Genomic DNA, 26,870 nt, shown 5'->3' on the forward strand with positions numbered 1-26,870 from the left:
AAGCTAAAGAGTAAAGGTGATGAACTGGCCAAGCATGTCTAGATCTAAACCCTATTGAGCATCTGTGGGGCATCCTTAAATGGAAGGTGGAGGTGCGCAAGGTCTCTAACATCCACCAGTTCCGTGACATCATCATGGAGGAGTTGAAGAGGACTCCAGTGGCAACCTGTGAAGCTCTGGTGAACTCTATGCCCAAGAGGGTTAAGGCAGTGCTGGAAAATAATGGTGGCCACACAAAGTATTGACATTTTGGGCCCCATTTGGACATTATGACTTAGGGGATGTACTCACCTGTTGCCAGCAATTTAGACATTAATGGCTGTGTGTTGCGTTATTTTGAGGGGACAGCACATTTACACTGTTATACAAGCTGTATAACTCACTACTACATTGTAGTCAAGTGTCATTTCTTCAGTGTTGTCACATGAACAGATATAAATAAATATCTTAAATATTAACAAAATGTGAGGGGGTGTTATCACTTCTGTAATCACACACACATACACATTAGCAATAGCAATAGCAGTTAGACTTATATACCGCTTCATAGGGCTTTCAGCCCTCTCTAAGCGGTTTACAGAGTCAGCATATTGCCCCCAACAACAATCCGGGTCCTCATTTTACCCACCTCGGAAGGATGGAAGGCTGAGTCAACCCTGAGCCGGTGAGATTTGAACAGCCGAACTGCAGAACTGCAGTCAGCTGAAGTAGCCTGCAGTGCTGCATTTAACCACTGCGCCACCTCGGCTCACACATACACACACATATACACATATACACAAACACTCACACAAACACACACACACACACACATATATATATATATATATACGCATATACATATACGTGTATGTATGTATGTATGTATGTATGTATGTATATATATATATATATATATATATATATATATATATATATATATATATATATATATATATATATATATATACATACATACATACATACATACATACATACATACACATACATATTTATAGGCATACACATACATACATACACATACAATACACACACTCACATACACACAAAATCAACTGAGCATAGTTCACTTCAATGTGTTGGGTAAAGTCAGCCTATGATGCACTGTGACAAACCTGGAAAAATGGGCTACTTCTGTAGAAATTTAAAATATGTAACTTGTGCTTCAGACATCCACCACAAACCGTGAAGATGAAAGAAAGATGTAACATTTTGCATGTTATGAAATCACATCTCAAAGTCACCTATTCATACTTGGATCTTGATGTTAGATGCAGGCATGTAATTTCCAGGGCTCCATCCATCACCCCTGCCCACACATAAATACAACAGTGGATTATGAAAACACAGCCAGTGTTTTTATAGCAGTTCGGGTGATATGGTTTCAGAGGATATTCCAGTGAATTCAGTGGGGCTTTATCCCAATATTCAAGATAATCGAATCATAGTCTCCAGACTGAACACCACTCGATGAAGAAATTCATTTCAGAGTGACAAATTTCATGAATTACAATTTGGGACGCCAGCAGAACTACTGTGAGCTCTCTCACTTGCTCTGTATTTTGTGTAGCAGCTATTTCCTATTTCTGCTTGAGCAGTGAGGTTGGAATATTTCTATAAACATTGCAATTTACTCAAGCCATTTTTACAGAATATATATATATATATATATATATATATATATATATATATATATATATATATATATATATATATATATATATATATATACATACACATACATACATACATACATACACACACACACATACACACACATACATACATACATACATACATACATACATACATACATATTATAAACAATCCTCCTTCCCAAATACGCTCTGTTTAAAATTGTCTCCCTGTTTCTTGTTTTACAGATTAAGGAAAAACATTCTGGAATTATACTTGGGGTATACTTCCAGGATGCAGCAATAGGATCCTAGGAGATGAACCTTGTCAAGGAAACACAAGTCAGCTATCTAACTTGAGAACTGCAGAAGCATCCATGCCTGACAAAGAAATGACAGAAAAGCCAACAGTGCACACGTTTCTTCTGCTACTCTGAGTTTAGCTGTGCTCCCTTCCACTTTCTTTCCATTTCTTTCTTTAGGGGACATGGATGCAGATGGCCTAGGGTTCAAACCAGAGATATCTCTTGCTCATGGGAGCAATGGGCAACTTGCCCAGCCTGTGTAAGCAGGGCAGGTGCTTGCACTTTCCCTGATCAATGAAAGCAAGAGAAAACAACCCAGCCTCTTTCCAGCCAGCTGCCTGCATTCCCCTAATGAATGAAACCCTGCGCAAATAGCCCATTCTGTTTAGCACAGGTGCCCAGCATTCCTTCCACCCAGGGAATTAAGGGCCAGTGACCAAGTTTACTCAATGCACATGCCTGCCTTGGTTTGGGTAATGGAAACAAAGACTCACAGACCAGCTTATTCAGTTCAAGATCACACCAATTCACTGTTGATTAAAAAAAAAAGACAGTATATTTAAACATGAATTCAAAACTTCTAAATGACTTTATTTGTGACTGTTTCATTTCACTGAATTCTGAGGTCCAAAGATCTGAATCTGTTAGTTGACTGCTGAATAGGGTGTTTCTGCATAACATCTTTTTCTGTTGATGCTGGTGGTGAATCTAGAGGTCACATGAGTGGCAATATATCTCCTGTTCAGAAGACAAGTCCCTGAATGGACAAACCTGCTCTGAAGGCATCCTCTGTTGGAATGATGTCCAGGTTAAAAACAATCTATCTTTAAAATAATTTTAAGGGGCAAAGATATTGACGATGCACAACAAAGGCAACACCTGGACATTACCTCAAGAAGGGATTTTTTTCCAAGTATTTTTGTTTTCTGTCATGCCTTTAAGTACAATGCATACCTGTTATTAGCAGATAGATATCTTTCACTGCGGGGTGGCTCAGTGGCTAAGACGCTGAGCTTATCGATCAGAAAGGTCGGCAGTTCATTGGTTCAATTCCCTAGTGCCACATAATGGAGTGAGCTCCTGCTACTTGTCCCAGCTTCTGCCAACCTAGCAGTTCGAAAGCATGTAAAAATACAAGTAGAAAAATAGGGACCACCTTTGGTGGGAAGGAAACAGCATTCTGTATGCTTTCGGCATTTAGTCATGCCGGCCACATGACCACGGAGATGTCTTCATACAGCTCTGACTCTTTGGCTTTGAAACGGAGATGATCACCACCCTCTAGAGTCAGGAACTACTAGCACATATGTGGGAGGGGAACCTTCACCTTTATCTATCACTGTATATTTGTCCACTGGCATCAAGCCATCCTGTCTTCATATAAACTCTTACATTCCACCAATCCTATTTCCATCTGGCTTGCACACTTGACTGGTTTTCTTTTTGACAGCAGCCGGAGCACCAGTGCTTCATTCATCTTTCTTCTCATCTTATTTCAATAATTTACAAGAAGGAAATGGAGGGAAAATAAGCACAGAAGGGATGAGGTGAGACCAGCAAATCTTCATCTTGATCTCCTGACCTTCCTACCATTTCTTATATACCACTTTCTTTCCTTATCATAGCCACAGGCATCCAGTATAAACTGGGAAGATGAAAAAAATAGGGAAGCATCCATTGCCACATGGCAATGCAAACCAACCATTCATATTTGCATCTGCACATTTTGTCATTCACCCCTCGGCCTCCCGTGAATACCTCACAGCTTACCAGGAAACACACGTCCAAGAGCTTTGACTGGTGGCATTTACTAGAAGGAAGGTTAAGGATACAACAAAAGAATTCCATCAAGCACCTTATTGTTGAAAGAGACAGAGTCACTCACTCAAATTCTCACACACATACACGGTGGAAAGCAACGTCTTTTGCTAAAGGGGAGGGGACCATGCAGCTGTTGACTGTTTTTGCAACTGCTGGTCTTATCAGGCTGAGAATTAACTCTCACATCAGTTTTAGCAGCAACTTTATCCTCTCTAATAGCAAAGTTGGCCTTATTCCAATGAGATCTTCCTTTCGTTTTTTTTACAGTTCAGTCTTCTGTATCAAAGTGGGGCTTGCTGATTTATTTGTGGCATCTTCCTGAAAGAGAACCAACCTTCGTTGAAAGCAAAAAAACATGCCGAATGTTTCTGGCTGGAAAGGAGCAGTGGTCAACTGTAAAAATGAGTCCTGAAAGGAAAGGCAGGAATGTCAGTGACTCATAACAACCAGAGGCATTGGGTGAGCGCCCAGGGGAATACCATTCAAGGCAGACTAATTTGCTATTATTTGGTTTCTCAGCCTGCTCACTTATAATGTGCATGGCCACTTTTGGTTTTGTGATTTCTCGTGTTTGAGGCAGCTAGACTCACCACATCTTAACTTTCCCTCACCTATTGTTATATGTGGACTTCTGAGTTTCCTCCAGAACAAGTGGGCCAGGTAAAGAGCCCAATCCAGGCAAACTAAAAGCTTAACCTCAGATGCAGTTAGAAGTCCTTTGCAGCTTCAGTTCCATTCTAACTGTAACATTTATTGGTTGCCTCTCTTCATGATTAATAGAACAAAAGCATCTTTCTACATTATTGTGGACATTCCCAGCCTTGTATTAAAAAAGGCCCTCTAAACCCTGTCTGTTATAATCAGAATGATGCTGTGGGGAAGGGTGGGTTATGTTGCTGGAATTTTCATTCTCCTCTCCCAAAAGCTTTTGTTTCCAAACTCATGGCTGAAATTCATAATAAAATAGAATATTGGTATCTCTGTCCCTGACCTTTAACAAACTTAGATAAATCTGGGTGTGCCCCGAAGCTACATAAAAGTTGAAGCTGACAACAATCAAGAAAAGAATGTTCTCTCTCCCCCCAAATTTATTTCCAGCAACTGACATTTTTTCATCCTGTTCTTACTTTATCTTTCTCGGAGAGGTCAGCTTTATCCTAGAGACAATGTATTTTGTATTTCCTGCCGTCCATGGCTTCAGGTTGTGATTCTTTAACCTCAATGCCAAGAATTCTGTTCTTACAATCCGATATCTCAGTCTGAAGTCTGAGATACCTTACGCATCACCTCCTATAGGTCATATGCAACAGGAGAACTGCAGCTTTTTAAAGACATTACTCAGGCATAAGATTAAAGGCGGGGAAATGTGTCCTATATGAACTGATGCGTTTCTTATATCTTCTCCCCATTTTTACATCAGCATGTCCTTGGGGTGATTAATAGAAATCAAAATTCCTTAAAACAGTATCATTTCCCCCCCCCCCCTTTCTAGTATTTTCCCATTGTTTTCACTGGGGTGATTAATGGGAATCAAAATTCCTTAAAACAGAATCATTTTTTTCCCTTTCTAGTATTTTCCCATTGTTTTCACTGGGCATGTAATAGATGGGTGGCATTCTAATTATTAGATGTGCCAATCCCAGTTGCGCTGAATTGTAAATGGACTATGTGTCCATTATATACATATATGAACATATGTTTTTCTTTATTCCGGAAAGGCCACTCCACATGTCTTATCATTACACCATCTGAATGTGCGCAAGTCAAAGACAGAACATGGAAACCTAATTGTTGTGTCCTGCCAGGGGCCAACAGAGCTGGCAGCAGATCCGGACAGTGAGGAGGTTGGGGAGGAACATGGGCCAGTCCTGGAGTCTGGGGAAGGCTCTGATGAGGACTCTGTGTCAGAGGCAGAGAGGGGCCAGAGCCATATGCCAGTTATCAGTTGTCTTCAGAGTCAGACATCAGTGAGGCAGACAAACAGCTGGAGCCTATTCCTAGTGTGTGCATGTGCAGAGTTGCCAGACGAAGGGAACACCTAAAGAACAGGGGTCAACTTGGGAGTAAAGCTATAGGTAGATGATGAATGGCCCCTCCCAGAGGAAATAAAAGAGGAGCAAAAGGGGAGTGGAGTTTGCATGAGACAAATAGTTTGCTTAATTGGTTCATGACTCTCTGAGACTCCTTGCCAAGTTTTGCAGATATCGGCCTGGGAGCTCTCCAAGCCAGATAAGGTCTGTGACTGTAAATCCTCCCTTGAAAGACTTTGCTGGATGTTGATGAGCAGAATTCACAGTAAATTAATAAGAGGTGTTTTTGTCGGGACAAGGAGTTTGCTTCATGCTCTTCGGAAGCCTAGGTCAAAACATTAATCTTTTTCTCCAGCTGTTCTCTGGGTAGGACAGTGTCCCTTAAAGGCATACAAGAAATGGACACAGCATATTGTTAGATATCAGATTTTTTAAATTGTGTTTTTATTATTTTTTATAAATAACTCAAGGCGGTGAACATACATAATGTATCTTCCTCCTCCTATTTTCCCCACAACTATAAAATCATGAGGTAAGTTGGGCTGAGAAAGAATGACCGGCCCTTAGTCACCCAGCCAGCTTTTCATGCCTAAGGCAGGACTAGAATCCACGGTCTCCCAGTTTCTAGGCCAGCACTTTCACCACATCAAACTGGCTCACTTTTTTTGGAAAAAGAACAGACACGTACTCATGAGATGGTGAAAGCCAACTTAAACTCCTAATGTTACTTCCTAAATACATGTTTGAGTTAGCAAATTGTCATGGTCTGCTTATAGTATTAATTCCACCAAACCATAACATATTTGTTTCAGTAACTATTTCTCAACAATAACACATTGAATAATAAACATGTGTTACATATTTATGTTTAATAGTAATTTAATTCAAAATGATCCATTGTGGTTATTATTCCATTCTCTTTTAATTATTGAAAATACTACATTCAAAAACAAACCATAAACTAGCAATGAGCTTCTGAATGAATATAGACAATAATCTCTCAAGAACAAGTCATTATTGGGTGGTTTTAAACTAATTGATATGTCTCTAACAGATTCTTCTAGAGCAGGGTGTCAAACTCAAGGCTTGCAGTCTGGATCCGGTCTGTGGGGTACTTAGATCTGGCTTGCGGAGCTGATTTTGTAACAGCAAAGGATCAGCCCGTGGTATCTCTGCCCCCCCACCCCCGGTGAGCTCCATTTTTACTAGCAGAGGGCTGCAGGAGGCTATTGTGGCCGAAAATGGGGCCTGGGCAGGCTGTGCATGGCCCCCTGATTTCCCTTTTTGCTGGCAGAGGGCTGCAGGAGACCATCGAGGCCGAAAACAGAGCCTTGATGACTTACCGTATTTTTCAGAGTATAAGATGCACCCTTTTCCCTCAAAAAAGAGGCTGAAAATCTGGGTGCATCTTATACACGAATACAGCATTTTTGGCCTCCTGAAACTCCGCCCCTTCAGCAAAATGGCCATGCATAGGTTTTAGAAGGCTTTCAGAGAGCTTCTGGGGGCTGGGGAGGGCAGAAATGAGTGAAAATGGCCCATTTTTTGCCCTCAGCCCCCAGCAATACTCTATAAGCTTCCTAAAGGCTATCCATGCCTTTTTTTTGACAAAAAATGAGTCCGTTTTCACAAAACACTGGCAATTTTTTTGCTCATTTTTGCCCTTCCACCCCACCCCAAGGAACACTCTACAAGCCTCCTAAGGGCTATTCATGCCCTTTTATGAAAGAAAAGTGCCCATTTTCATGAAAAACAGGTCATTTTGGGGAGGTTTGCAGAGTGCAAAAACATTTTTTTAAATTTTCCTCTTCAAAACCTTATACTCCGTGACCCGACAAAAGCACGCATGACAAAAGCGCGCCGACAAAACCGTGTTGCTAAAACCGCGACGTCATCAACACGCCAACAACAGCGCGGCGACAACAGCGCGTTGACAGAAGGGTGCTTTACAACAGCGCGGCGACAGAAAGCCGATTTAAGTTAAGGTAAGGGTTAGGTTTAGGGTTAGGTTTAGGGTTAGTGTTACGTTTAGGGTTAGGGTTACGTTTAGGGCTAGGTTTAGGTTAGGTTTAATTTTACAGCGCGCTTCTGTCGCCGTGCTGTTGGCGCAATTCAGTGCTCATTTGTCGGAGCGCTTTAGAACTCGCGGTTTGTCACCGCCGTTTAGTCGGGCGCGATTTTGTCGTTCGCCCTTTTGTCGGTGAATCCTTATACTCTGGTGTGTCTTATACTCTGAAAAATACAGTATGTCAAACTGACCATGCCCACCCAACAATGCTCCCCCTGATGCGGCCCTCAATGAAATCAGGTTTGACACCCCGGGAAATTTTCACTATATAACCCTAATTCTACACAAGTTCTTTGAGCATTCCAGAATCACCCCAGGACCTTTGTTCTCACACCATGAGGTCAGCAGCAGCAATTTGTTTCTAGCTCAACAAGAATTGTTCTAAAATCTAAATCTAAAATACACAAACAGAGAAACAAATACACAGTGACACCTTTCTATTTTGCCTTCTAAACTTTGGTGGAGATATTTGACTACATCTATACGTGTTTGTGTGTGTGTACATACATACTGTACATACATACATACATACATACACACACACACATACAAATTGCATTTCAAATGCAAATATTGTACAAAAGATTTTTTAAAATTTCTCCTTAGATTACATGTGCATTTTTAAAATGCATTTCTAGATTTTTATCCCACCCATTCAGAGGTGGGTTCCTGCTGGTTTGCCTCGAATCGGGCGAACCAGTAGTGGCAGCGGCAGGAAGCTCCTCCCACCCACCTGGATGCTTCTGCTCATGCGTAGAAGCGTCGTGCGAGTGTGCGCACGTGCACCAGCGAACTGGTAGTAAAATAAATTGAAACCCGTCCCTGCACTCATTGTAGAGGAGCTGAAGGTGGTCTCTCCTCCCATTTTACCCCTTGAAATGGATTTGGGTAGAAGAGGATGATTGGCCCAAAGCCACACAGTGAGGTTCTATGGCTGCATGGGGTTTAAAATTTACCGTAAATCTTTCTGGAGCCAGCTCAACACCTTCACTACTGCACCAAACAAACTAAGTGGGATGTTCATGTTTGTTCGAATGCCCTTTTAATATCTTTGCTTCTAAGTTTTTTTTTTATGTTGATGCTGATCACTGTGCATTTACTTTCTGAAGTTTTTAAAATGCACTAGTATCTATCTTTGTGTCTGTCTAAGTATTTCCACTGTACCTTAACAAAAGTGCTGTGGGAAATTAGCACTTGCCTGGACTGTTTTTAGGCATATTTACATATTTTTCAGATATATTTACCCATTCTTTGGAGAATGGATTTCTCCAATGGATAACAAAACCCAAATGGCAGTATGTAAACAACTAATTGCTCTGCAAATTTGCTTTCGCACAGTAGCAAGTGTATCTTCTGAAGGTCACTGTACTAATCATGTGGCGTGCATAGCTGGGACAGTAAATTATCAAGGTCACTTCACACACAAACACGTGCACGCACACATTGCCACGGCAGAGTAATTCATTACTTTCATGCTTGCCAACTGCGCTGAGATTTGAACTAGTTAACTCAAATGAACTTAGCTGGGATGTGAGGGGGGGAGCTTATACAGTACACCAATAGTCTCTAAGAGATACCCTAAGACAGAGTCCTGAAATAGCTTTGCAAACCTCTGGTACTGTGCATTCTAAGTAGAAGCCCTTCTGATTAATGTTTGCGTGGGAGATCATTGAGGGCTTTATGAATAGCCTCTCCCAGCTTTTCAAAAGCAGATGGAGCCATAAGCCTAGCAACAATAAGCTCTGGAAGAAAAAGAAGGAAGAGGAAGGAGGAGGAGACGGAGAAAGTTCAAGTTCAGTTGAGAACATCTCCATGGTCCTTTTTCTGTTAGAGTTCAACAAATGCAGCCCAGTTGTTAGCTCAGCTACATAAATGCTTTAAATAAATAAAAATGGCAGTAGAACCAGGTGTTTCTATCACAATGCAAGCATGAGGAATCTAATGGAATATCTGCATGTCAGAAAGTGCAGAAATTATGCTAGGGAAAACTAGGACTTGTTCCTGGCTGATTTCAAGTCAAAAGGAAAGTGGGGAAAGGAAAAAGAAAAAAAGCTAGCCTGCTGTTGATGTGGCTCATTAAAATGCTGGTTGAAAGGATCTGATTTTCTTCTGTGTTGGAGCAGCAATAAATCGAGCCTCTGTTCTGTCTTTTCTGCACAAGGCCATATTCTCTGTTTACACTCCCATTCCTTACTACCACTCAAAAGCACATAAGGCACACTCTAAGCCTTTCCTCTGTGGAAGCAGAACCTGGCTGTGCTGGCTGTGGGTTTATTCTGCGGAGGTTAACTGCTTCCCCCACCTCTGCCTCTGTATTTTATCTCTTCTGCAGTTCAGGTTCAGTGACATACTGAACAGGCAACCCTAGTCATAACATTTGGGCACTTGCCTTTCGCAGTGACTAATCCCTGGATTGATCTTTTCCAGCTGGAAGCTGTAATAACTACAGAATTGCAATGAGCTTTCTTTGGCACGAGGTCCAAAGCGGAAATGCTGAGTCAAAGACTTGTTATTCAAGAGCTGACCCTCAAGTTGCAACTTGGACCTCATGGGGGTCTGGCTTAACCTGTTGAGTTTTTCCTAGTCCTGCTTTTCAATGGAAAAATATGCCGCCCTATCCTGTGCATCTATCTATCTATCTATCTATCTATCTATCTATCTATCTATCTATCTATCTATCTATCTATCTATCTATCTATCTATCTCTATCTATCTATCTATCTATCTCTATCTATCTATCTATCTATCTATCTATCTCTATCTATCATATCTATCATATCTATCTATCTATCTATCATCTATCATCTATCATCTATCTATCTATCTATCTATCTATCTATCTATCTATCTATCTATCTATCTATCTATCTATCTATCTATCATCTATCTATCATCTCTATCTATCTATCTATCTATCTATCTATCTATCTATCTATCTATCTATCTATCTATCTATCTATCTATCTATCTATCTATATCTACATACATACATACATACATACATACATACATACATACATACATACATACATACATACCAGCATCAGCACGTGGCAGCAGCTGGATGACATGTTTGGGCTTGGAAACTAAGCAGAGTCTAGCTTGGTTATCTTTTCAAAGGGAATCCACCAGGAAATACTTAGGCTATTGCTAAACTGGAAAGTTGGGGGTGAAAAATCAGAAATCACTGCCATATTATTGCCAAAAAAAAAACCCCAAACCTGAATTTGTTCCTAAAGTCACCAGAAGTCAGGTTTGATCTGTATGGGATGCGATTTCCGGGCTAGTTGTAACTTCTTTCCCATCATTCCAATGGACCTCCAAGGGCTGAAAACATCCTTTATCCTTTTTTTAATCTTCGTCCTCTGCTATGACCCTATACCCAGTTATCCAGTCCAGTTGGGTTTCTGGTGGTTTGTCCCAGATCAGGCGAACTGGTAGCGGCAGTGGTGGGAGGCTCCGCCCACCCACCCAGATGCTTCTGCTCATACATAGAAGCATGAGTGAACCGATAGCAAAATAAATTTAAACCCACCACTGATCCACTCAACATCCCAAAATATGCAATCTAATTGGCCATTTCACTTTGTCACAAGTCACCATCTCAAACCAGTATTTCAGGAGCTTCATAAGCAGAGAAAAATGATATTGTAGCCGTGAAGGCCCTTCCTTCTAGCTCTCAGTATATTTGTCCTTTTAGCTTACATTTTTGTTCTTCCTTATAAACAGGACCCCCTTGAGCCAACATCTTCCCCTGAAGTCATTTCTGGCCTTACCTGTTTGCTGTATCCTGAAGACCAGGTGCCTGCTCCATCTTATGATAAGAACAGTGAATGGAATTTTGACTTTGGGTTTTTTTCTTTTGCAAAACTCATTTTTGTTACATTTTTATAAATATATGGAAAGAACGTTGGTCCTTACCTGAACGTTTCTTTTCTGCAGCAAAGGCGGGAGGGGCTACAAGAGGGTTAAGTCACAGCCTGATTGGTCCAGAGACTGAGGAAATTTTCTTAAAGTCACCATCCTTCCCTATTGGCTCCCAGTTTCCTCGAGGTCGAATGGAAGAGCTGTAATCTTATGTAAGGCAATAACCAGAAACACATACAGACCATACATACATCCTTCCCCCACCCCCACCCCGACTACCCCTCGCCGGGCTTATCTGCACTACCTAGGGCGGGATGTAGCCCCTCCCACCTTTGCTGCAGAAAAGAAACGTTCAGGTAAGGACCAATGTTCTTTTTCCTGCAGCTCGGCAGGAGGGACTACAACAGGGACATACCCAAGCTAATTCCCTGGGTGGGATGGAGACCCTGGGGGAGGGGAGGTCGCCACCTGCTGAAGGACACAATGTCCGAAAGACACGTCCGCCGAAGTGAAATGGTCCAAACAGTAGTGTCGAATAAAGGGTGTCAGGGAGGCCCAGGTGGCCGCCCTACAAATGTCCTCCAGAGGAGCCCTAGTGGCCCACATGGCTGTGGTAGCAGCACTGCGGAATGGGCCATGATCCCTTGAGGAGGGGCGTTACCCGAGGCTAAGTAGGCATGTCTCAACCATCTACCAATGGTGGCAGATGAAACCCTAGCACCCAGTGTGCTGGGCTGAAAGGATAGAAAGAGAACCTCTGACCGGTGGAAAGGGGATGTCCACCTAAGGTAGATACACAAGGCGCATCGTACATCCAGCCGGTGCCATAGGTGCTCCCTCTCATGAGAAGAAGATGGGTAGAAATTGGGAAGTATAATTTCTTGTGATCTATGAAACAGAGTGTTGACCTTCGGGATGAAGGTAGGGTCTAATCTAAGGATGACGCTGTCCTGGTGGAAATGGCAAAGGTCATCCCTGGATGACAAAGCTCCCAACTCTGATATGTGTTGAGCCAAGGTGACTGCGATGAGAAAAACTACCTTCAAAGTGAGGAATCTGAGGTGAACCGTCTTCAGAGGCTCGAAAGGAGCACCCGTGAGGGTCCTGAGTATGGTAGAAAGGTCCCATGTCGGAAAATGATGTATGGGGGGTGGACGCACGTTTGCCGCCCCTTTGAGGAACCGCTTAACTAAGGGAACCTGGGACAAGGAAAAACGACCATCCCCTGCCAGGACGAAGAGGGCCGCCACCTGCCTACGTAGGGTGTTATGGGAAAGGCCGAGATCAAGGCCGTGTTGGAGAAACTCTAGGACCTGGGCAATGGATGCATGGACAGGGGAGAGACGAAGTCTCTCGCACCAGGAGGCGAACGCCGACCACGTGGAATTATATATCTGTGTGGTCAACGGTCGTCTGGCCACTTCGACTGTGGAAATAACTTTAGCTGAGAGGTGGCCTCCCCTTAGGAGGCACCGCTCAAGTGCCAGGCAGTCAGTTGGAGCTCCGGATGCATTAGGACCCCCTGACACAGGGCGATCTCCTCGTGGGGGATCCTCCACAGGGGAGAAATTGACAGCAGCCGGAGGTCTGCAAACCAAGGTTGCCTCGGCCAATATGGGGCTACTAAGATGATGTGTGTCCTCTCTAATATTACCTTCCTCAGGGTCCCTTGGATCAGGGGAAGTGGGGGGAAAGGCATAAAGGAGTCCCGGAGCCCAAGGGCTTCTGAACAATGTTCCCTCTAATTTTTTTTTCAGTGTGAGTGGAAAAGTATAGTGTTTGAACAGCACATTTTCATGCCTGAGCACCTGAATTTTTTTCATAGATGTCACCCAAGACAACAACGAAATCAGTGTTATTTGAAACTCAATTCTACCATGTAAATGTCCATTAAGTAAAGAAATCTCCCTATACAGGTAGTCCTCAATCTATGACCATAATTGAGCCCAGAGTTTCTATTGCTAAGTGAGACATTTGTTAAGTGAGTTTTGCCCCATTTTACAACCTTTCTTGCTACAGTTAAGTGAATCACTGCGGTTAAATCAGTAACCTGGTTGTTAAGTCAATCTGACTTTCCTACTGGCTTTGCTTGGCAGAAGGTTGCAAAAGGTAACCCCAGGACACTGCAACCATCATAAATATGAGGCAGTTGCCAAAGTTCCAAATTCTGATCATGTGGCCATGGGGATGCTGTAATGATTATAAGTGTGAAGAACTGCCGTAAGTCACTTTTTTCAGTGCTGATGTAGCTTTAGTCATTAAGTGAACTGATGTAAGTTGAGGACTACTTGTATTCAAGTTCAATGGATGACTCTCTATGGGAAAAGGATCAAAACTTCCCTCTATCCACATTTTCCATACTATGAATTACTTTATATGCTTTACACTTTCCCCCTTACTATCTAATAGTCTGCAGTGATATTAGCAAGTTATGAATAAATTACCAACTTATGTAAAAGCAATTGGGGCACATAAAGAAACAAACAAAGAGGGGAGAGGAGGGAGGGGAAGGAAGGAAGGAAGGGAGAGAGAGAGAGAGAGAGAGAGAAAAGGAAAGAGGAGAAAGAGAAAAGGGGGAGAGGAGGGAGGATAAGAAAAAGGCAGAAAAAAGAAAGAGAGAGAAAGAAAAAGAGGAAAGGAAGAAGGAAGGAAGGAAGGAAAGAAAAAAGGAAGAAAAAAAGAGGAGAGAAGAGAAGGAACAGAAGCCAAAAAAGCAAACAAGGAAAAGTAGGGAAAAAACTTTCACTGGAAAACACTATTTTTCCATCAGTGCAAAACTTTCCTAAACAAGGTTAATTTTCTAGATTTTGACTTTCCGGTCCAGGTGGACCAAGAAGCCTCTATTTTCTTTATCTTTTCGAGCAATAAAATCAAATAAAATCCGTGGAGCACCAGCTCAACTCCCCCTTCCTACAAAAAAAACTTCGAGCTTCAATGCTCCGAACGCAGAGGCTAGATTCAGACCACATGTGCACACCCTGCGTGGGTTTCCACTTGCTTGCGTGGCGAGCACCTCCCACACACCTGCATCTCGGAAGCAGAGCCAATGGCAGGGAGCCCAGCCATGGGGGCTTAGCCGACAAACCACGACAGAAGCATGCTCTGCACGTCCCGCAAAGAGTTGGCTGTTGCCGCTGCTGCTGCCGCCACTTCCCCCCTCAGTGACTTTGATCCAGGAGGGAACGGCCTTCCTGTCAATCAGCCATGCGCCGGTGGAGGGAGCCCAATCGTAACCCTAGGCAGCCACATTTCTGTTGGCCAAAGGCCCGCCCTCCTCTGGGTGTGTCCAGGTGCTATAATAGCTGTAAAATTTTTGCGTGAGGTGAGCTCCGCTCGCTTATCCTCGGGCTTAAGTTTATCCACTACATCACCGGAGACAACAGTGGAGGCGCTGGCCAGGAGTGCAATGGGAGGATCTACAGTCGGTAACTGAATTGCCTTAGAAAATGCCTGCCCCATATTGTAGAAGCAGCGGTCATTGCTTCCTGGATTGGGCAAGGAAGATGGCCGGGACCATTGGTTCTGAACTACCTCCAGGAAAAGGGGGGGAGCTGGAACCTCCTCCTTATCTGTATTTGGATTAATAAACATAGCGAGGTTGTGGTCCCTCTGTTAAGAGACTGGGAGGGGCCCAGTGCCAATCTGAGTAGTCTTCTTGGCCTTGTGTAAGAGGGGCTTGAAGGCTAGAGGTGTAAAGACGCCTGGGAAGGCCTGAGAATCTGGAGGGATAGCCTCCTCATCGTCTGAGAAGCCTAATTCTGGATGAGCACCCTCCCCCAATGCAGAGGCCTCACTGACCACCGATGGGGAATGAGTCCTGGCCTGGCCTAGGCCCCGGGCCGGGGAAGGAGACCTGTGACGTCTATTATCAGAGACGGATCTGGATCTTCTTTGGGATGACGGGTCCCTTTGGACTAATCTTGATGTGATGCCTCTAGAGATTGCTGAGGCGATAAGCCTCCTGATGCTCTCAGGTAGGAGGTCTAAATCCTCCAGGTCCTCCTCCGAGGGTTGCGTGGCAGATGAACCTTGTGGGGCTAGGAGGGAGGGAGGTAGATAGTCCCCAGATCCTCTATCTGAAGGCTCGCCACCCCCATCCCTAAATGATCTAGGGGAAATAGGAGGAGAAGGGGAGGTCACCTGCCTGCCACGTCTGACTGGGGAGATGGAAGGGGACAAAGGACTGAAACCCCTAGGAAGAGAGGGAAAAGGGGGAGGAATGGGCCTCACTGGAGACCTGGATCAGTCTGGAGAAGTGGATCGGACATGGTGAGCCCTGGCTACTCTCTTCCCCAAAGCCTTCTGTCTGCGGAGCTCATCTCTCCCTGTGGTTCTAGAGGGATGCTGATCAGCAGGTGGCTTAGAAGTCATCGCCCTAGGCCTCAACCTGGCCTGGCCTTCCTCTCTCTCCTCCCCATTGCTCCCTTCAGGGGCCTGCACCACCCCAGTGCTTGTAGAGGCCATGCCTCACTCACATGACTGGTCTGTTTGGCAGTCGAACCAGAGCCCTTTCAGCCTCGATATGCGGTCGCGCTGCCGGTAAGAAGGGCTCTTGCTGCCTCGGAGACTGCTTGCGATGTAGGCCTTGCCCGTGCGGAGGTTGGCACCATGAGGTCTCTCCAAAATGGCCGCCACGCCTCGTGGCGAAAAGAAATAGAGGCCACCTGGTAAGTTGACTTTGAGGTGAAAGCCTTCCAGCGAGTCAATTATTAGCGCTGCTCCAACTTGCTTTGGCCACGTGGCCGTGCTGCTGCACAGGCCTCCAAAGCACTCTTAGGAGTCCCGTTCGGTGAGGCTAGAATGACGCGCCCAATTTCCTCTGCCACGGCAAGGTGTTATGCAGCGGCTTTAGGGCGCGTTTGGGATAATCTCGGTGACACGGCTCACGTTCCGTTGTCTTGCCTACCTCGTCGCCTTAAAGCCTCTAGGAATCTTGGCTGCGAATGAGAGCTCATCACCCCTGCATGCCCAGGAGTCGGACAAGCCCCTTTGGCCCAGAGGCAAGGACCGGGAGTCTTGCTTCCTTATGAGACTGACTAGCAGACTCGATGGCCGGCAGTCCGATAATTTAGAAATTTAGAGTATCCAATTAATCAAATTAAAAGAGCAATTATTAATATCTCAAGAAGCCAAAAATCAGTGCTTGGACCAGGAGACTGAGAGGAAACTGGGAGCCAATAGAGAAGGATGGTGACTTTAAGAAAATGCCCTCAGTCTCTGGATCAATCAGGCTGTGACTTAACCCTGTTGTAGCTCCTTCTGTCGAGCTGCAGGAAAAGGTGTATGTTTACATCCATGCAATTATAGGTCTAGGGGAGTCCACATTTAGTTTTGACAGAAGTCTCTCACTGTGGCTTTGATGCTGGGAGAAGAATGCAACTTCTAGACAATTTTTAATGACGCCATTTTAAAAAGCTAGTCCAAATTAGGTGTTGCCAGTCTTAAATTTGGGAATTTTTCCAAGGACAATTTATATCAGAATCATGTTTACCAGTTCAGGAACAAGATGAACAGAATAGATCTGATCCTCTTTCTGTTTTGAAATATATTTCAAACATTCCAAAAACATATTTGGTTGCATTTTATTTTAACTATCCCCTCCTCCTCCTCCTCCTCCCAGGTTGGGCAGGCTTGAACTGTAGAGCTTAAACTAGTCTGCCAAGCAAGGCATGTTTAACATGCTTCCATAGCAACAGGTTATCTTATTCAAGCAGACACAATTCTTCTTTTCCTAGTGAATTCCAGTAATGGGCTCATTCTAGCACACTTCATTGGTGTCATCTGTCACACAGGCTCTTGTCTAAAATGAATAGCCTTTTGATAGTTTAACTTTCTCTACATTCTAATGGAAGTGTAAATAAACAAGCAAGGAAACAAGCAAGTGTTTGTACTCTTTGTTAGAAGAGTAGTTTGACATATAGCTCCAGTGACATTAAAGTAGAAAGTTGTAATGAGCTGGTTTTCATTGCTCCAAGATCCTCCTTCCAAACAGACTCTTATCATCATTTCCGCATGCTCCGCTTTATTAAAAAATGTGCTTCCAATTTCCCAGATCCCTTGATTGTACAGGTGGACAGGATGAAAAAAGAAACTTCATTTCTATAACTATTTCTTTCCCATTTGGGACCTTAAGCTGAATACATCAGTACCTTAACATAAGTTTCTGCTTTTGATCATAACTTCTGTTCAATGTAGGTGAAGTTAAGAGGATGGCTTGTATTATATCAATATACTAGCAAAAATGAAGCAAACTTCAGAAGTTAAATATGATAGTTTTTATCAGCACCACCATCCACCAGCAGTATTTGCTGTATTAGATGTCCTGGGAAAACCATCCTCTACAAACTGCATTATGATGTAATTTCTCGCATTTTCCATATCATAAGATAAAGGTTATGTTGTGACCGACTCAAGGGACAGTGCTCATCTCCGATTTTCAGTCGAGGGAGCCTGAAGACTTTCCATCATCAAGTGGTCAGCATGAAAATATGGAACACTGTTACCTTCCCACCAAAGTGGTACCTACTGTATTTATCTACTTTCATTTGCATGCTTTTCAACTGCTAGATTGGCAGGAGCTGGGGAAAGTAATGGGAGCTCACCCTGTTATGTGGCACTCAGGTTTCGAACCTGGACTGTTAGCTTTCCAGTTGACAAGCACAGTGTCTTTATTTCCCAATAAGGTACCCTATAGTTATGTTTCATGATGACTCCTTTCTTCTTCAACTACTAAGGTCATGCTTGGCATAGATTATGGTTGTTGTGATGAAGGGGCTTGCATAGCTCAACGAAGCTATGAGCTATGCCGTGCAGGGCCACCCAAGATGGGCAGGTCATAGCAGAGAGCTCTGACAAAATGTGATCCACTGGAGAAGGAAATGGCAACCCACTCCGGTATCTTTGCCATGAAAACCCCATGGACAATACCAAAAGGCAAAAAGATATGACACTGGAAGATGAGCCCCTCAGATTGGAAGGTGTCCAATATGCTACTGGGAAGAGCAGAGGGTGAGTACTAGTAGTGCCAGAAAAAATGAAGCGACTGGGTCAAAGCCAAAAGGACACTCTGTGGATGTATCTGGGGGTGAAAGGAAACTCTGATACTGTAAAGATCTATACTCCATAGGAAACTGGAATGTAAGATCGATGAATCAAGGCAAGCTGGACATGGTCAAACAAGAGATGACAAGACTAAACATTGACATCTTAGGAATCAGCAAACTAAAATGGACAGATATGGGTGAATTTAATTCAGATAACCATCAGGTATACTACTGTGGGCAAGAATCCCTTAGAAAAAAATGGAGTAGCCTTCATTGTCAATAAAAGAATAGGAAAAGCAGTACTGGGATACAACCCCCAAAATGACAAAATGATCTCAATTCAAATCAAGGCAAACCATTCAACATCACAGTAGTCCAAGTCTATGCCCCAACCACTGGTGCTGAAGAGGATGAAATTGATCAGTTCTATGAAGCCCTACAACACCTTCTAGAATTAACACCAGAAAATGATGTCCTTATGGGGGATTGGAATGCTAAAGTAGGAAATCAAAAGATAATTGGAATAACAGGCAAGTTTGGCCTTGGAGTATAAAATGAAGCAGGGCAAGAAATTTGTCAAAAGAATACGATGGTTATAGCAAACAACCCAAGAGATGACTCTACACATAGACATCACCAGACAGTCAACACAGAAATCAGATTGATTATGTGCTTTGCAGCCAAAGTCAGTAAAAACAAGACCTGGAGCCAACGGGGGCTCAGATCATGAGCTTCTCATCACAAAATTTAGGCTTAAATTGAAGAAAGTAGGGAAAAGCACTAGGCCACTTAGGTATGAACTAAATCATATCCCTGATGAATATACAGTAGGTGTAACAAATAGATTTAATGAATTAGATCTGATAGACAGAATGCCTGAAGATCTATGGACAGAGGTTCGCAACATTGTACAAGAGGTAGCAACTAAAACCATCCCAAAGAAAAAGAAAGGTAAGAAAGCAAGAAGCAAGAAGACTGTCTGAGGAAGCTTTACAAATAACTGAGGAAAGAAGGGAAGTAAAAGGCAAGGGAGAAAGAGAAAGATACACCCAATTGAAAGCAGAATCCCAGAGAATAGCTAGAAGAGATAAGAATGCCTTCTTAAATGAACAGTGCAAAGAAATAGAAGAAAGCAATAGAATAGGGAGACCAGAGATCTCTTCAAGAAAATTGGAGATATGAAGGGAACGTCTCATGTAAAGATGGGCATGTTAAAGGACCAAAATGGCAGGGACCTAACAGAGGCAGAAGAGATTAAGAAGAGGTGGCAAAATTACACAGAAGAACTATACAAGAACCAGCTTAACGTCCCTGATAACCATGATGGTATGGTCACTGACCTCGAGCCAGACATCCTAGAATGTGAAGTCAAATGGGCCTTAGGAAATCTGAGCAACAACAAAGCTAAGTGGAAGGGACAGTATTCCAGATGAGTTATTCAAAACCTTACAAGACGATGCAGTAAAAGTGCTACGCTCAATTTGCCAGAAAATTTGGAAAACTCAACAGTGGCCACAGGATTGGAAAAGGTCAGTTTACATTCCAATTCCAAAGAAGGGCAATGCCAAAGAATGTTCAAACTATCGCACCACTGCACTCATTTCACATGCTAGCAAAGTTATGCTCAAAATCCTACATGCTAGGCTCCAGCAGTATGTGGAACAAGAACTACACTCAGATTGTTCACAATCCATTACAAACAAAGAAGCCTGGTTCAACTCCTTTCACATAAAAATAATATATAGAGTTTCAATTTTCTTATTTCCTTGGCAATATTTTCAGGAAGTTTAGAAGAGAATTTTGGCTCAGCATTTTTTGACTAATATGACTTCACTGCCTACCCAAATCTGCTGTCCAGGTGCTGTTGACAGGCAACTTCAAATGCTTGGACTGATTGGCATGCTTTCAAACAGAGAGTTATCCTCTCAAAATCTTTCAAATGAGGGCCATCCTCAATAAAACAGAATACATGTTAACAGTTGTGTGAATGACTGATAATCCAGGGGCAATTCCTTTAGAAGGACTCTCTAATTTTACTAAGCATAAGATTAAAGTAAAGTGACACAGTGGCTCAGTGGCTAAGATGCTGAGCTTGTCAATCAGAAAGGTCGGCAGTTTGGCGGTTTGATTCCCTAGTGCTGCGTAATGGAGTGAGCTACCGTTATTTGTCCCAGCTTCTGCAAACCTAGCAGTTCAAAAGCATGTAAAAATGCAAGTAGAAAAATAGGAACCACCTTTGTTGGGAAGGTAACAGTATTCTGTGCCCCTTTGGCATTTAGTCATGCCAGCCACATGACCACGGAGATGTCTTTGGACAGCACTGGCTCTTTGGTTTTGAAACGTAGTTGAGCACCGCCCCCTAAAGTCGGGAATGACTAGCACATATGTACGAGGGGAACCTTTACCTTGAAGATCAAGGTAGCTTTTGAAAAGTATATCCTTTTTCAATTACCATAGCTTACCTCTCCTCTGGTGCAAGGAACCGCATCAGAATATCTGGAAGTACAAAGAGATCCCTCTTCACTGTTATCATCTGGAAGCCCAAATGTAGCTGTGCAATTGACAGCAAAATATTTGTAAGGTCTCCAGGTCTGCCCATAGTCCTGGGACCTCTCCAGTACCATGGCTGCTGGGCGGGGTGACTTGAAGACTACGATGATGTGGGTCAGATAGAACTCCGTTTCCAGATCCAGCCTGATTTCTTCTCTGTGCACCCCTTGAGCGGACTGCCACCAGGAGCCAGGATGCAGGAAGAAGTCATCAGTCATCTCATCAGGATGGTGAGAGTTGTTCGGCTGGTTGGCATTGCATTTGGTACACTTGGGCATTCCACAGGAGCCATGGTGCAGGTTGTGCTCTGGATAAAAACAGTAGAGTTCTGTGCTGTTCTGTCCACATGTGGTAAGTGTAGTCGGTATCCTGCCTGTTGCTAGATTTCCCACTGCAGGATTGCAGGAATGCCCATCACAACGGAAAGCTCGTGGCTTCATTGAACCTGCAAGAAGAGGAGAGATAACAAACCAATTCACTGCACTGCACTATTCAACCTGCTTCCTCAAATGCTTCCTGAACACTTAAGGTCCTATTATTTCATGGCTCCTTATCTTGCCTTCCTTTTTATCTTTCATATTGATGGGTGGCTATTAAAGAGAGTGGTTGGTTGAGTTTGGATTTTTGAAAATACTAACTTTTAAATCCTTTATTTTAGAAGCAGGCAGGGGTGGGTTCCTGCCAGTTCTAACCTCTTCTATAGAGGAGGTTCCACAAATCTACAGTGCCATTTAGAACAGGTTCCAGCTCCCTCCCCCACCCGTCCGCACATCATCAAGATGAAGAGCGAGAGGAGGAATTCTGGGAGTTGAAGTCCACAAGTCTTAAAGCTGTCAAGTTTGAACACCCCTGGGAGTTTTTTTCTAAAGGGTTAGGGATGCAAGGGTCTTGTAACTTGACAGCTTTAAGACTTGCGTGCTTCAAATGCCAGAGTTTCTGAGCCAACATTTTGGTTGCTAAGCAAGAACGTTGTTAAGTGAATTTCACCACATTTTACAAGTTGGCCACACCCACCAGTCACATGGCTGGCAAGCCACTCCCACCCAGTCACATGGCCAGCAAGCCACTCCCACAAATCAGGCCACACCTACAGAAGAGATTGTAAAAAAATGTGAAACCCACCACTGGAAGCAGGGTATATGATGCGAAATCAGTGAAGATATCTAATAAGAGATAATGAGGAGAAATAATGGAGGTAACAGAATAAAGCAAATGTAAAAATCTGCAAGGTGTGAACAACAACTTTAGAGAAGCGGATAATAAAGTGCTAATCGGGTGCCAGTACTTGGCTTTGGAGGATCCTGGAGGAAGTGAATTATCTGGATCCTTTTCAGTAAGAATTCATGTCATGTTCCAGCATCGAGATAGCATTGGTTCTGCTTGTGGATGACCTGGGGTGAAGGAGATGAATCCACCCTGCCCTCCTGAATCTTTTAGAGGTGTTCAATAGCATCGGCCATGGTTTGGGCTGGCTCTGGGGATTGGGAGTGGAGGATGTGTTTTGTATTGATTCTTCTTCTTCTGGGGCTGATTCCAGTCACTGTTGCTGGGCTGAGGAGAAGTCAAGCCCTAGGTTACTCAGGGCTTGGGTACTTTGTCTTTCCATCTTGGAAAGGAAAGAACCAAAGCAGGGGTGTGATACTAGGGGCCCATGGGTCAGATGCGTCACAGGCAGGCCATGCCCACCCCAGGTCTGTGAAGGAAAAAAACATCATGAAATGTCACGTGACATCAACATGATGGCACGAGTTTGACACCTATGAACTAAAGGGGAAAAAAAGGCAAACCTCAGATTTGATTTTTTATATATCTATCTCTCTGTCTCTCTACCTCTATATAATGAACCGAATCTGTGATCTTTTTCCTTTAGTTTCTGCAAGTGTGTGTGTGAGAGAAAGAGAGGGGGAGGGAGGGGGGAGAGAGAGGGGGGGAGAGAGAGGGAGATGCAGTAAAATGTTTAACCTGGGGGCCAATCGAAATTGGCAGCAATATGTTGATTTTAATTCACATTACTTCTGTTACGTTGTGTTGAACATGAAACAATAGTCAGTTCTATGGTGTTTCTTATTCCTTATATGGAGGAATGGAGAGAGAGAAGAGGTAGCAAATTAGGATACATTACTGATTCCAATAAAGGAGAATATTTGTAGTTCAGGTTCAAAATAAGGGACCCTTGATGTTCTCTGAGCTTGGTTGTTTTCTTGCAGACATTTCATTACCCAAACTAGGGAACGTCATCAGTACTAGTGATTAGACTAAACAGTGCTAGACCAGACTACCTTAGACTAGCACTGATGTTAGTTACCTGGTTTGGGCAATGAAATGTCTGCAAGAAAACAACAAAGCACAGAGAGCACCAAAGATCTCTGATTTAAATCTATGCATTCCCAGAAATCAATGAGAATATTATAATATACAGAAGATTTCTTGAGAAAACATTAAAGACGCACCTTTAGAGTAAAAGGCTGTGGGGAAATGTAAATGGAGAAGAGCATACTTTGGCTTGTGCAAATGGAAATCTTCTTTGTGATCCTCTGACTTAAGGTGTAAAGCTAGGGGTGAGTAAGATGTGTTCCATATGCATAAGGTTCTAACCCAACAGAAACCTTTGCACCAACTTTGTTTCACAAGGGAACCTGCCTACGTATTAATACGAATGATCAGGGAGATGAATGGGGATGAAAATTATGAAGGAAAATTATGAACGGAAGTGAAAAGTATGATAGTACATGTTTCACCTCTTAAAACCAGCAAACCAGCCAGCAAGCAAGCCAACTTTTTTTCAGTTCTTATAGATGAGATCAGTAAATCTTCCCCCCCTCTTAAATTTCCTAGCTTTTTACCTTGTAGAACAGAGTCAGAGTCAGTATGGCTTAGTTAAGGCACCAGGCTAGAAATCAGGAAACTCTGAATTCAGGTCCCTTTCACTTAGCCGTGAAAAGCCATTTGGGTGACCCTGAACCAGTCACTCAAGAAGACAAGGGGCAAAGGACTTCTGAACAAAAGTATTCCAGAAATCTGCAAGGTTTTGTCCTTGCAGTTAGTCCAAGCATCACCAGGAATTGAAAACTGACTTAAAGACACAGGACAGGGCCCAAAAAAAAAAGTCAACAGTTCCTGTTGAACTGTTGTGTGGTTAAGAACAGCAGTAGAACATAAGGCAAATGAACACAGGGAAAAGTTGGTTGTGGGGGAAGGGTTGGTTCAAATGATGGGGTTAAGAGGCTCACATTGGAAAAAAATCAATGTGATTGCTTGGCTTCCCAATCAGGCAGCACATCCATCACTCACTTATTCCCTGAAATGTGGGGTCACAGTCATGGGGCAGTATGGATGAAGGAACAGAAGCAACTTGGGACCTAGCCTGAATACCAAATGAGCCTCTTTGAATAATTCATAGAAAGCATAAACAATCAAGATTGTAGTGCATTTTTCTTCTCTGGGCCCCAGGTGCTGCATGTCATTGAGAATTTGGCTCTTGATTGATGGCTTGTTCAATAATCCCTGCTCCTTGGCTATTTATGTATTTATTCCACAGTCCCCAGAGGGGTTCAGAGGGGTGGCTCCTTGCTGGAGGTGGCTTGATTAAAGAATGGCTCCATTGAGGGTGAGTCACACAGCTGGAAAAGCAAAACTGGGTAACCTCTTCCATGGGTGATGGCTGAAACAGACAATTCCAATGGACATCAAAGTGTTAACTAGTCAATGGGTGATTTGTTATCCTTTTTGAAATCATATGTAGAACTCAAACAAATTGGAAAAGAAATTGAAATGTTTATACGGAATTCAACTGCTGATATGTGCACTCAGAAGAAAGATGTATGCAATCATCATTGGTGTAGGGCCCTACAATTTTTCAGCAGTCATCAAGTGTACTTTGCAACACTTTATTTTTCTTCAGTGAAAAACCATATAGTTTTGTAGGGTTTTTTTCCCTTGTTAAGTACATTTCTCCAGAAGATGCTATTGTCAGGTAAGAAAATGATATATTTTTTTAAAAGGGTGGCCTGACTATTATTGTATGGTCTGTGCTCTTTTGTGTTGATTTTCATGAGAATTTCTACTGTTAATGTGTTTTAAATTTCTAAAATCTTCCAGCTGACTCCAGTTGGGTTTGCACTGTAGGTTTACAACTTGGGCGTTGTTTTAAAAATCCTGCCTTTATAATGTTCTACACTTGTTAGATTTCGGAGAAACTGTTCGACTATATACCGCAATAGCAATAGTACTTAGACTTATATATCACTACATAATGCTTTACAGCACTATGTGAGTGGTTTACAGAGTCAGCATGTTTTCCCCAACAATCTGGCTCCTCATTTTACCGACTTCGGAAGGATGGATCAACCTTGAGCAGGTCAGGATCGAACTGCTGGCAGTGAGCAGTGAGTTAACCTGCAATACTGCATTCTAACCATGTGCCACCGCATATAGGCATGACCGCACAAAGTTAAACATTTCAGAGGATAGTATTGTCTTGAATTATATTATCTAGTAATGGAACTTGATAACTGGACAATATAAATGGTTTCCCTGAACTATTGCTGCAACTAAGACTGATATTGCAACATTAGAAAGATAAATATACATATGTCCCCATTTCCTTAATGGATTGAAAGCTTGATTTTGCTTGCTCCTTATAAGCGAATTGCCTAGAGGTTGACTTTGTATGGATAAATATAATGAAATATGGGATTCATTTATACAAAATACAGTAGGTTTAAAAAAGCATGATAGTTATATAAGTGTACCAAAACTCTGTGTGTGTGTGTGTGTGTGTGTGTGTGTGTGTGTGTGTGTGTGTATACTTGCAGAATGTTTGCATTAATTATATACAGAATGGTAAGTGTATAATTCTGTATATAATTAATAATGTTACAACATGTAGTGTACGCTATATTTTGCTTTTTTCCTGTTATCTTTTTTTTACTTTTTAAGCACCTGTTATGCATTTTCTATTATGTCTATACTTTTGCTTTGTATCTTTTTTCTTTGTTATTACTCTTAAAAGCAATAACATTCATATTAAAAAGTAAGCCCACTTATGAGTACTGTTGTGGTTTAGATGTGCTTCTTAAATTGTTCTGTCTTTGCTATTTGGAATTTAATATATTGCAACTGTATCAATGCACTGAAGTTAATTTAAAATTTAAAAGAATAACCTAAAGGGAACCACATCAGAAGCAAAAGTGGGTAGAATATGAAGGTATTGTAGGTATGATAGGTACTGTGTGTAAAACAGTTTTTGTAAAGGAGAAAAAAATGTCAGGGATCCAATCAGGCAAATGGAAAGGCTGCACTCACTCTCTTGTCCGTCTAGAATGCAAGGTGAGAGGTGGGCAGATTACGATTAACAGATTAACAGAGTTGGAAGGGACCTTGTAGGTCATCTAGCCCAACCCCCCACCCAAGCAGGAGACCCTACACCATTTCTGGCAGATGGCAGTCCAGTCTCTTCTTCTGGAAAGGTTCCAGAGATAAAGCTGGAATTGCCAGTGAGGGAAACAGTGCAGGGTGGGAAGAAGCATGGAACAATGTAGAACCACAATGAC

The 26,870-nt window shown here is 42.8% G+C and overlaps 1 protein-coding gene across 1 annotated transcript in view; it reads right to left on the reverse strand.

The window, feature by feature from the left end:
- Positions 1-26,870, reverse strand: part of LOC106552329 (netrin-4) — a 71,617-nt gene that overhangs the window by 38,325 nt on the left and 6,422 nt on the right. The window contains exon 2 of the mRNA XM_087708956.1: positions 21,231-21,763. Within this exon, the coding sequence (XP_087565082.1) occupies positions 21,231-21,763 (533 nt within the window). The remainder of the gene's footprint in view (positions 1-21,230; positions 21,764-26,870) is intronic.

The sequence above is a fragment of the Thamnophis sirtalis genome, unplaced genomic scaffold (assembly GCF_051295495.1).
Source record: "Thamnophis sirtalis isolate CommonGarterSnake01/CBP01778 unplaced genomic scaffold, rThaSir2_p1.2 scaffold_3, whole genome shotgun sequence".
In the NCBI taxonomy this organism is placed as follows: Eukaryota; Metazoa; Chordata; class Lepidosauria; order Squamata; family Natricidae; genus Thamnophis; species Thamnophis sirtalis.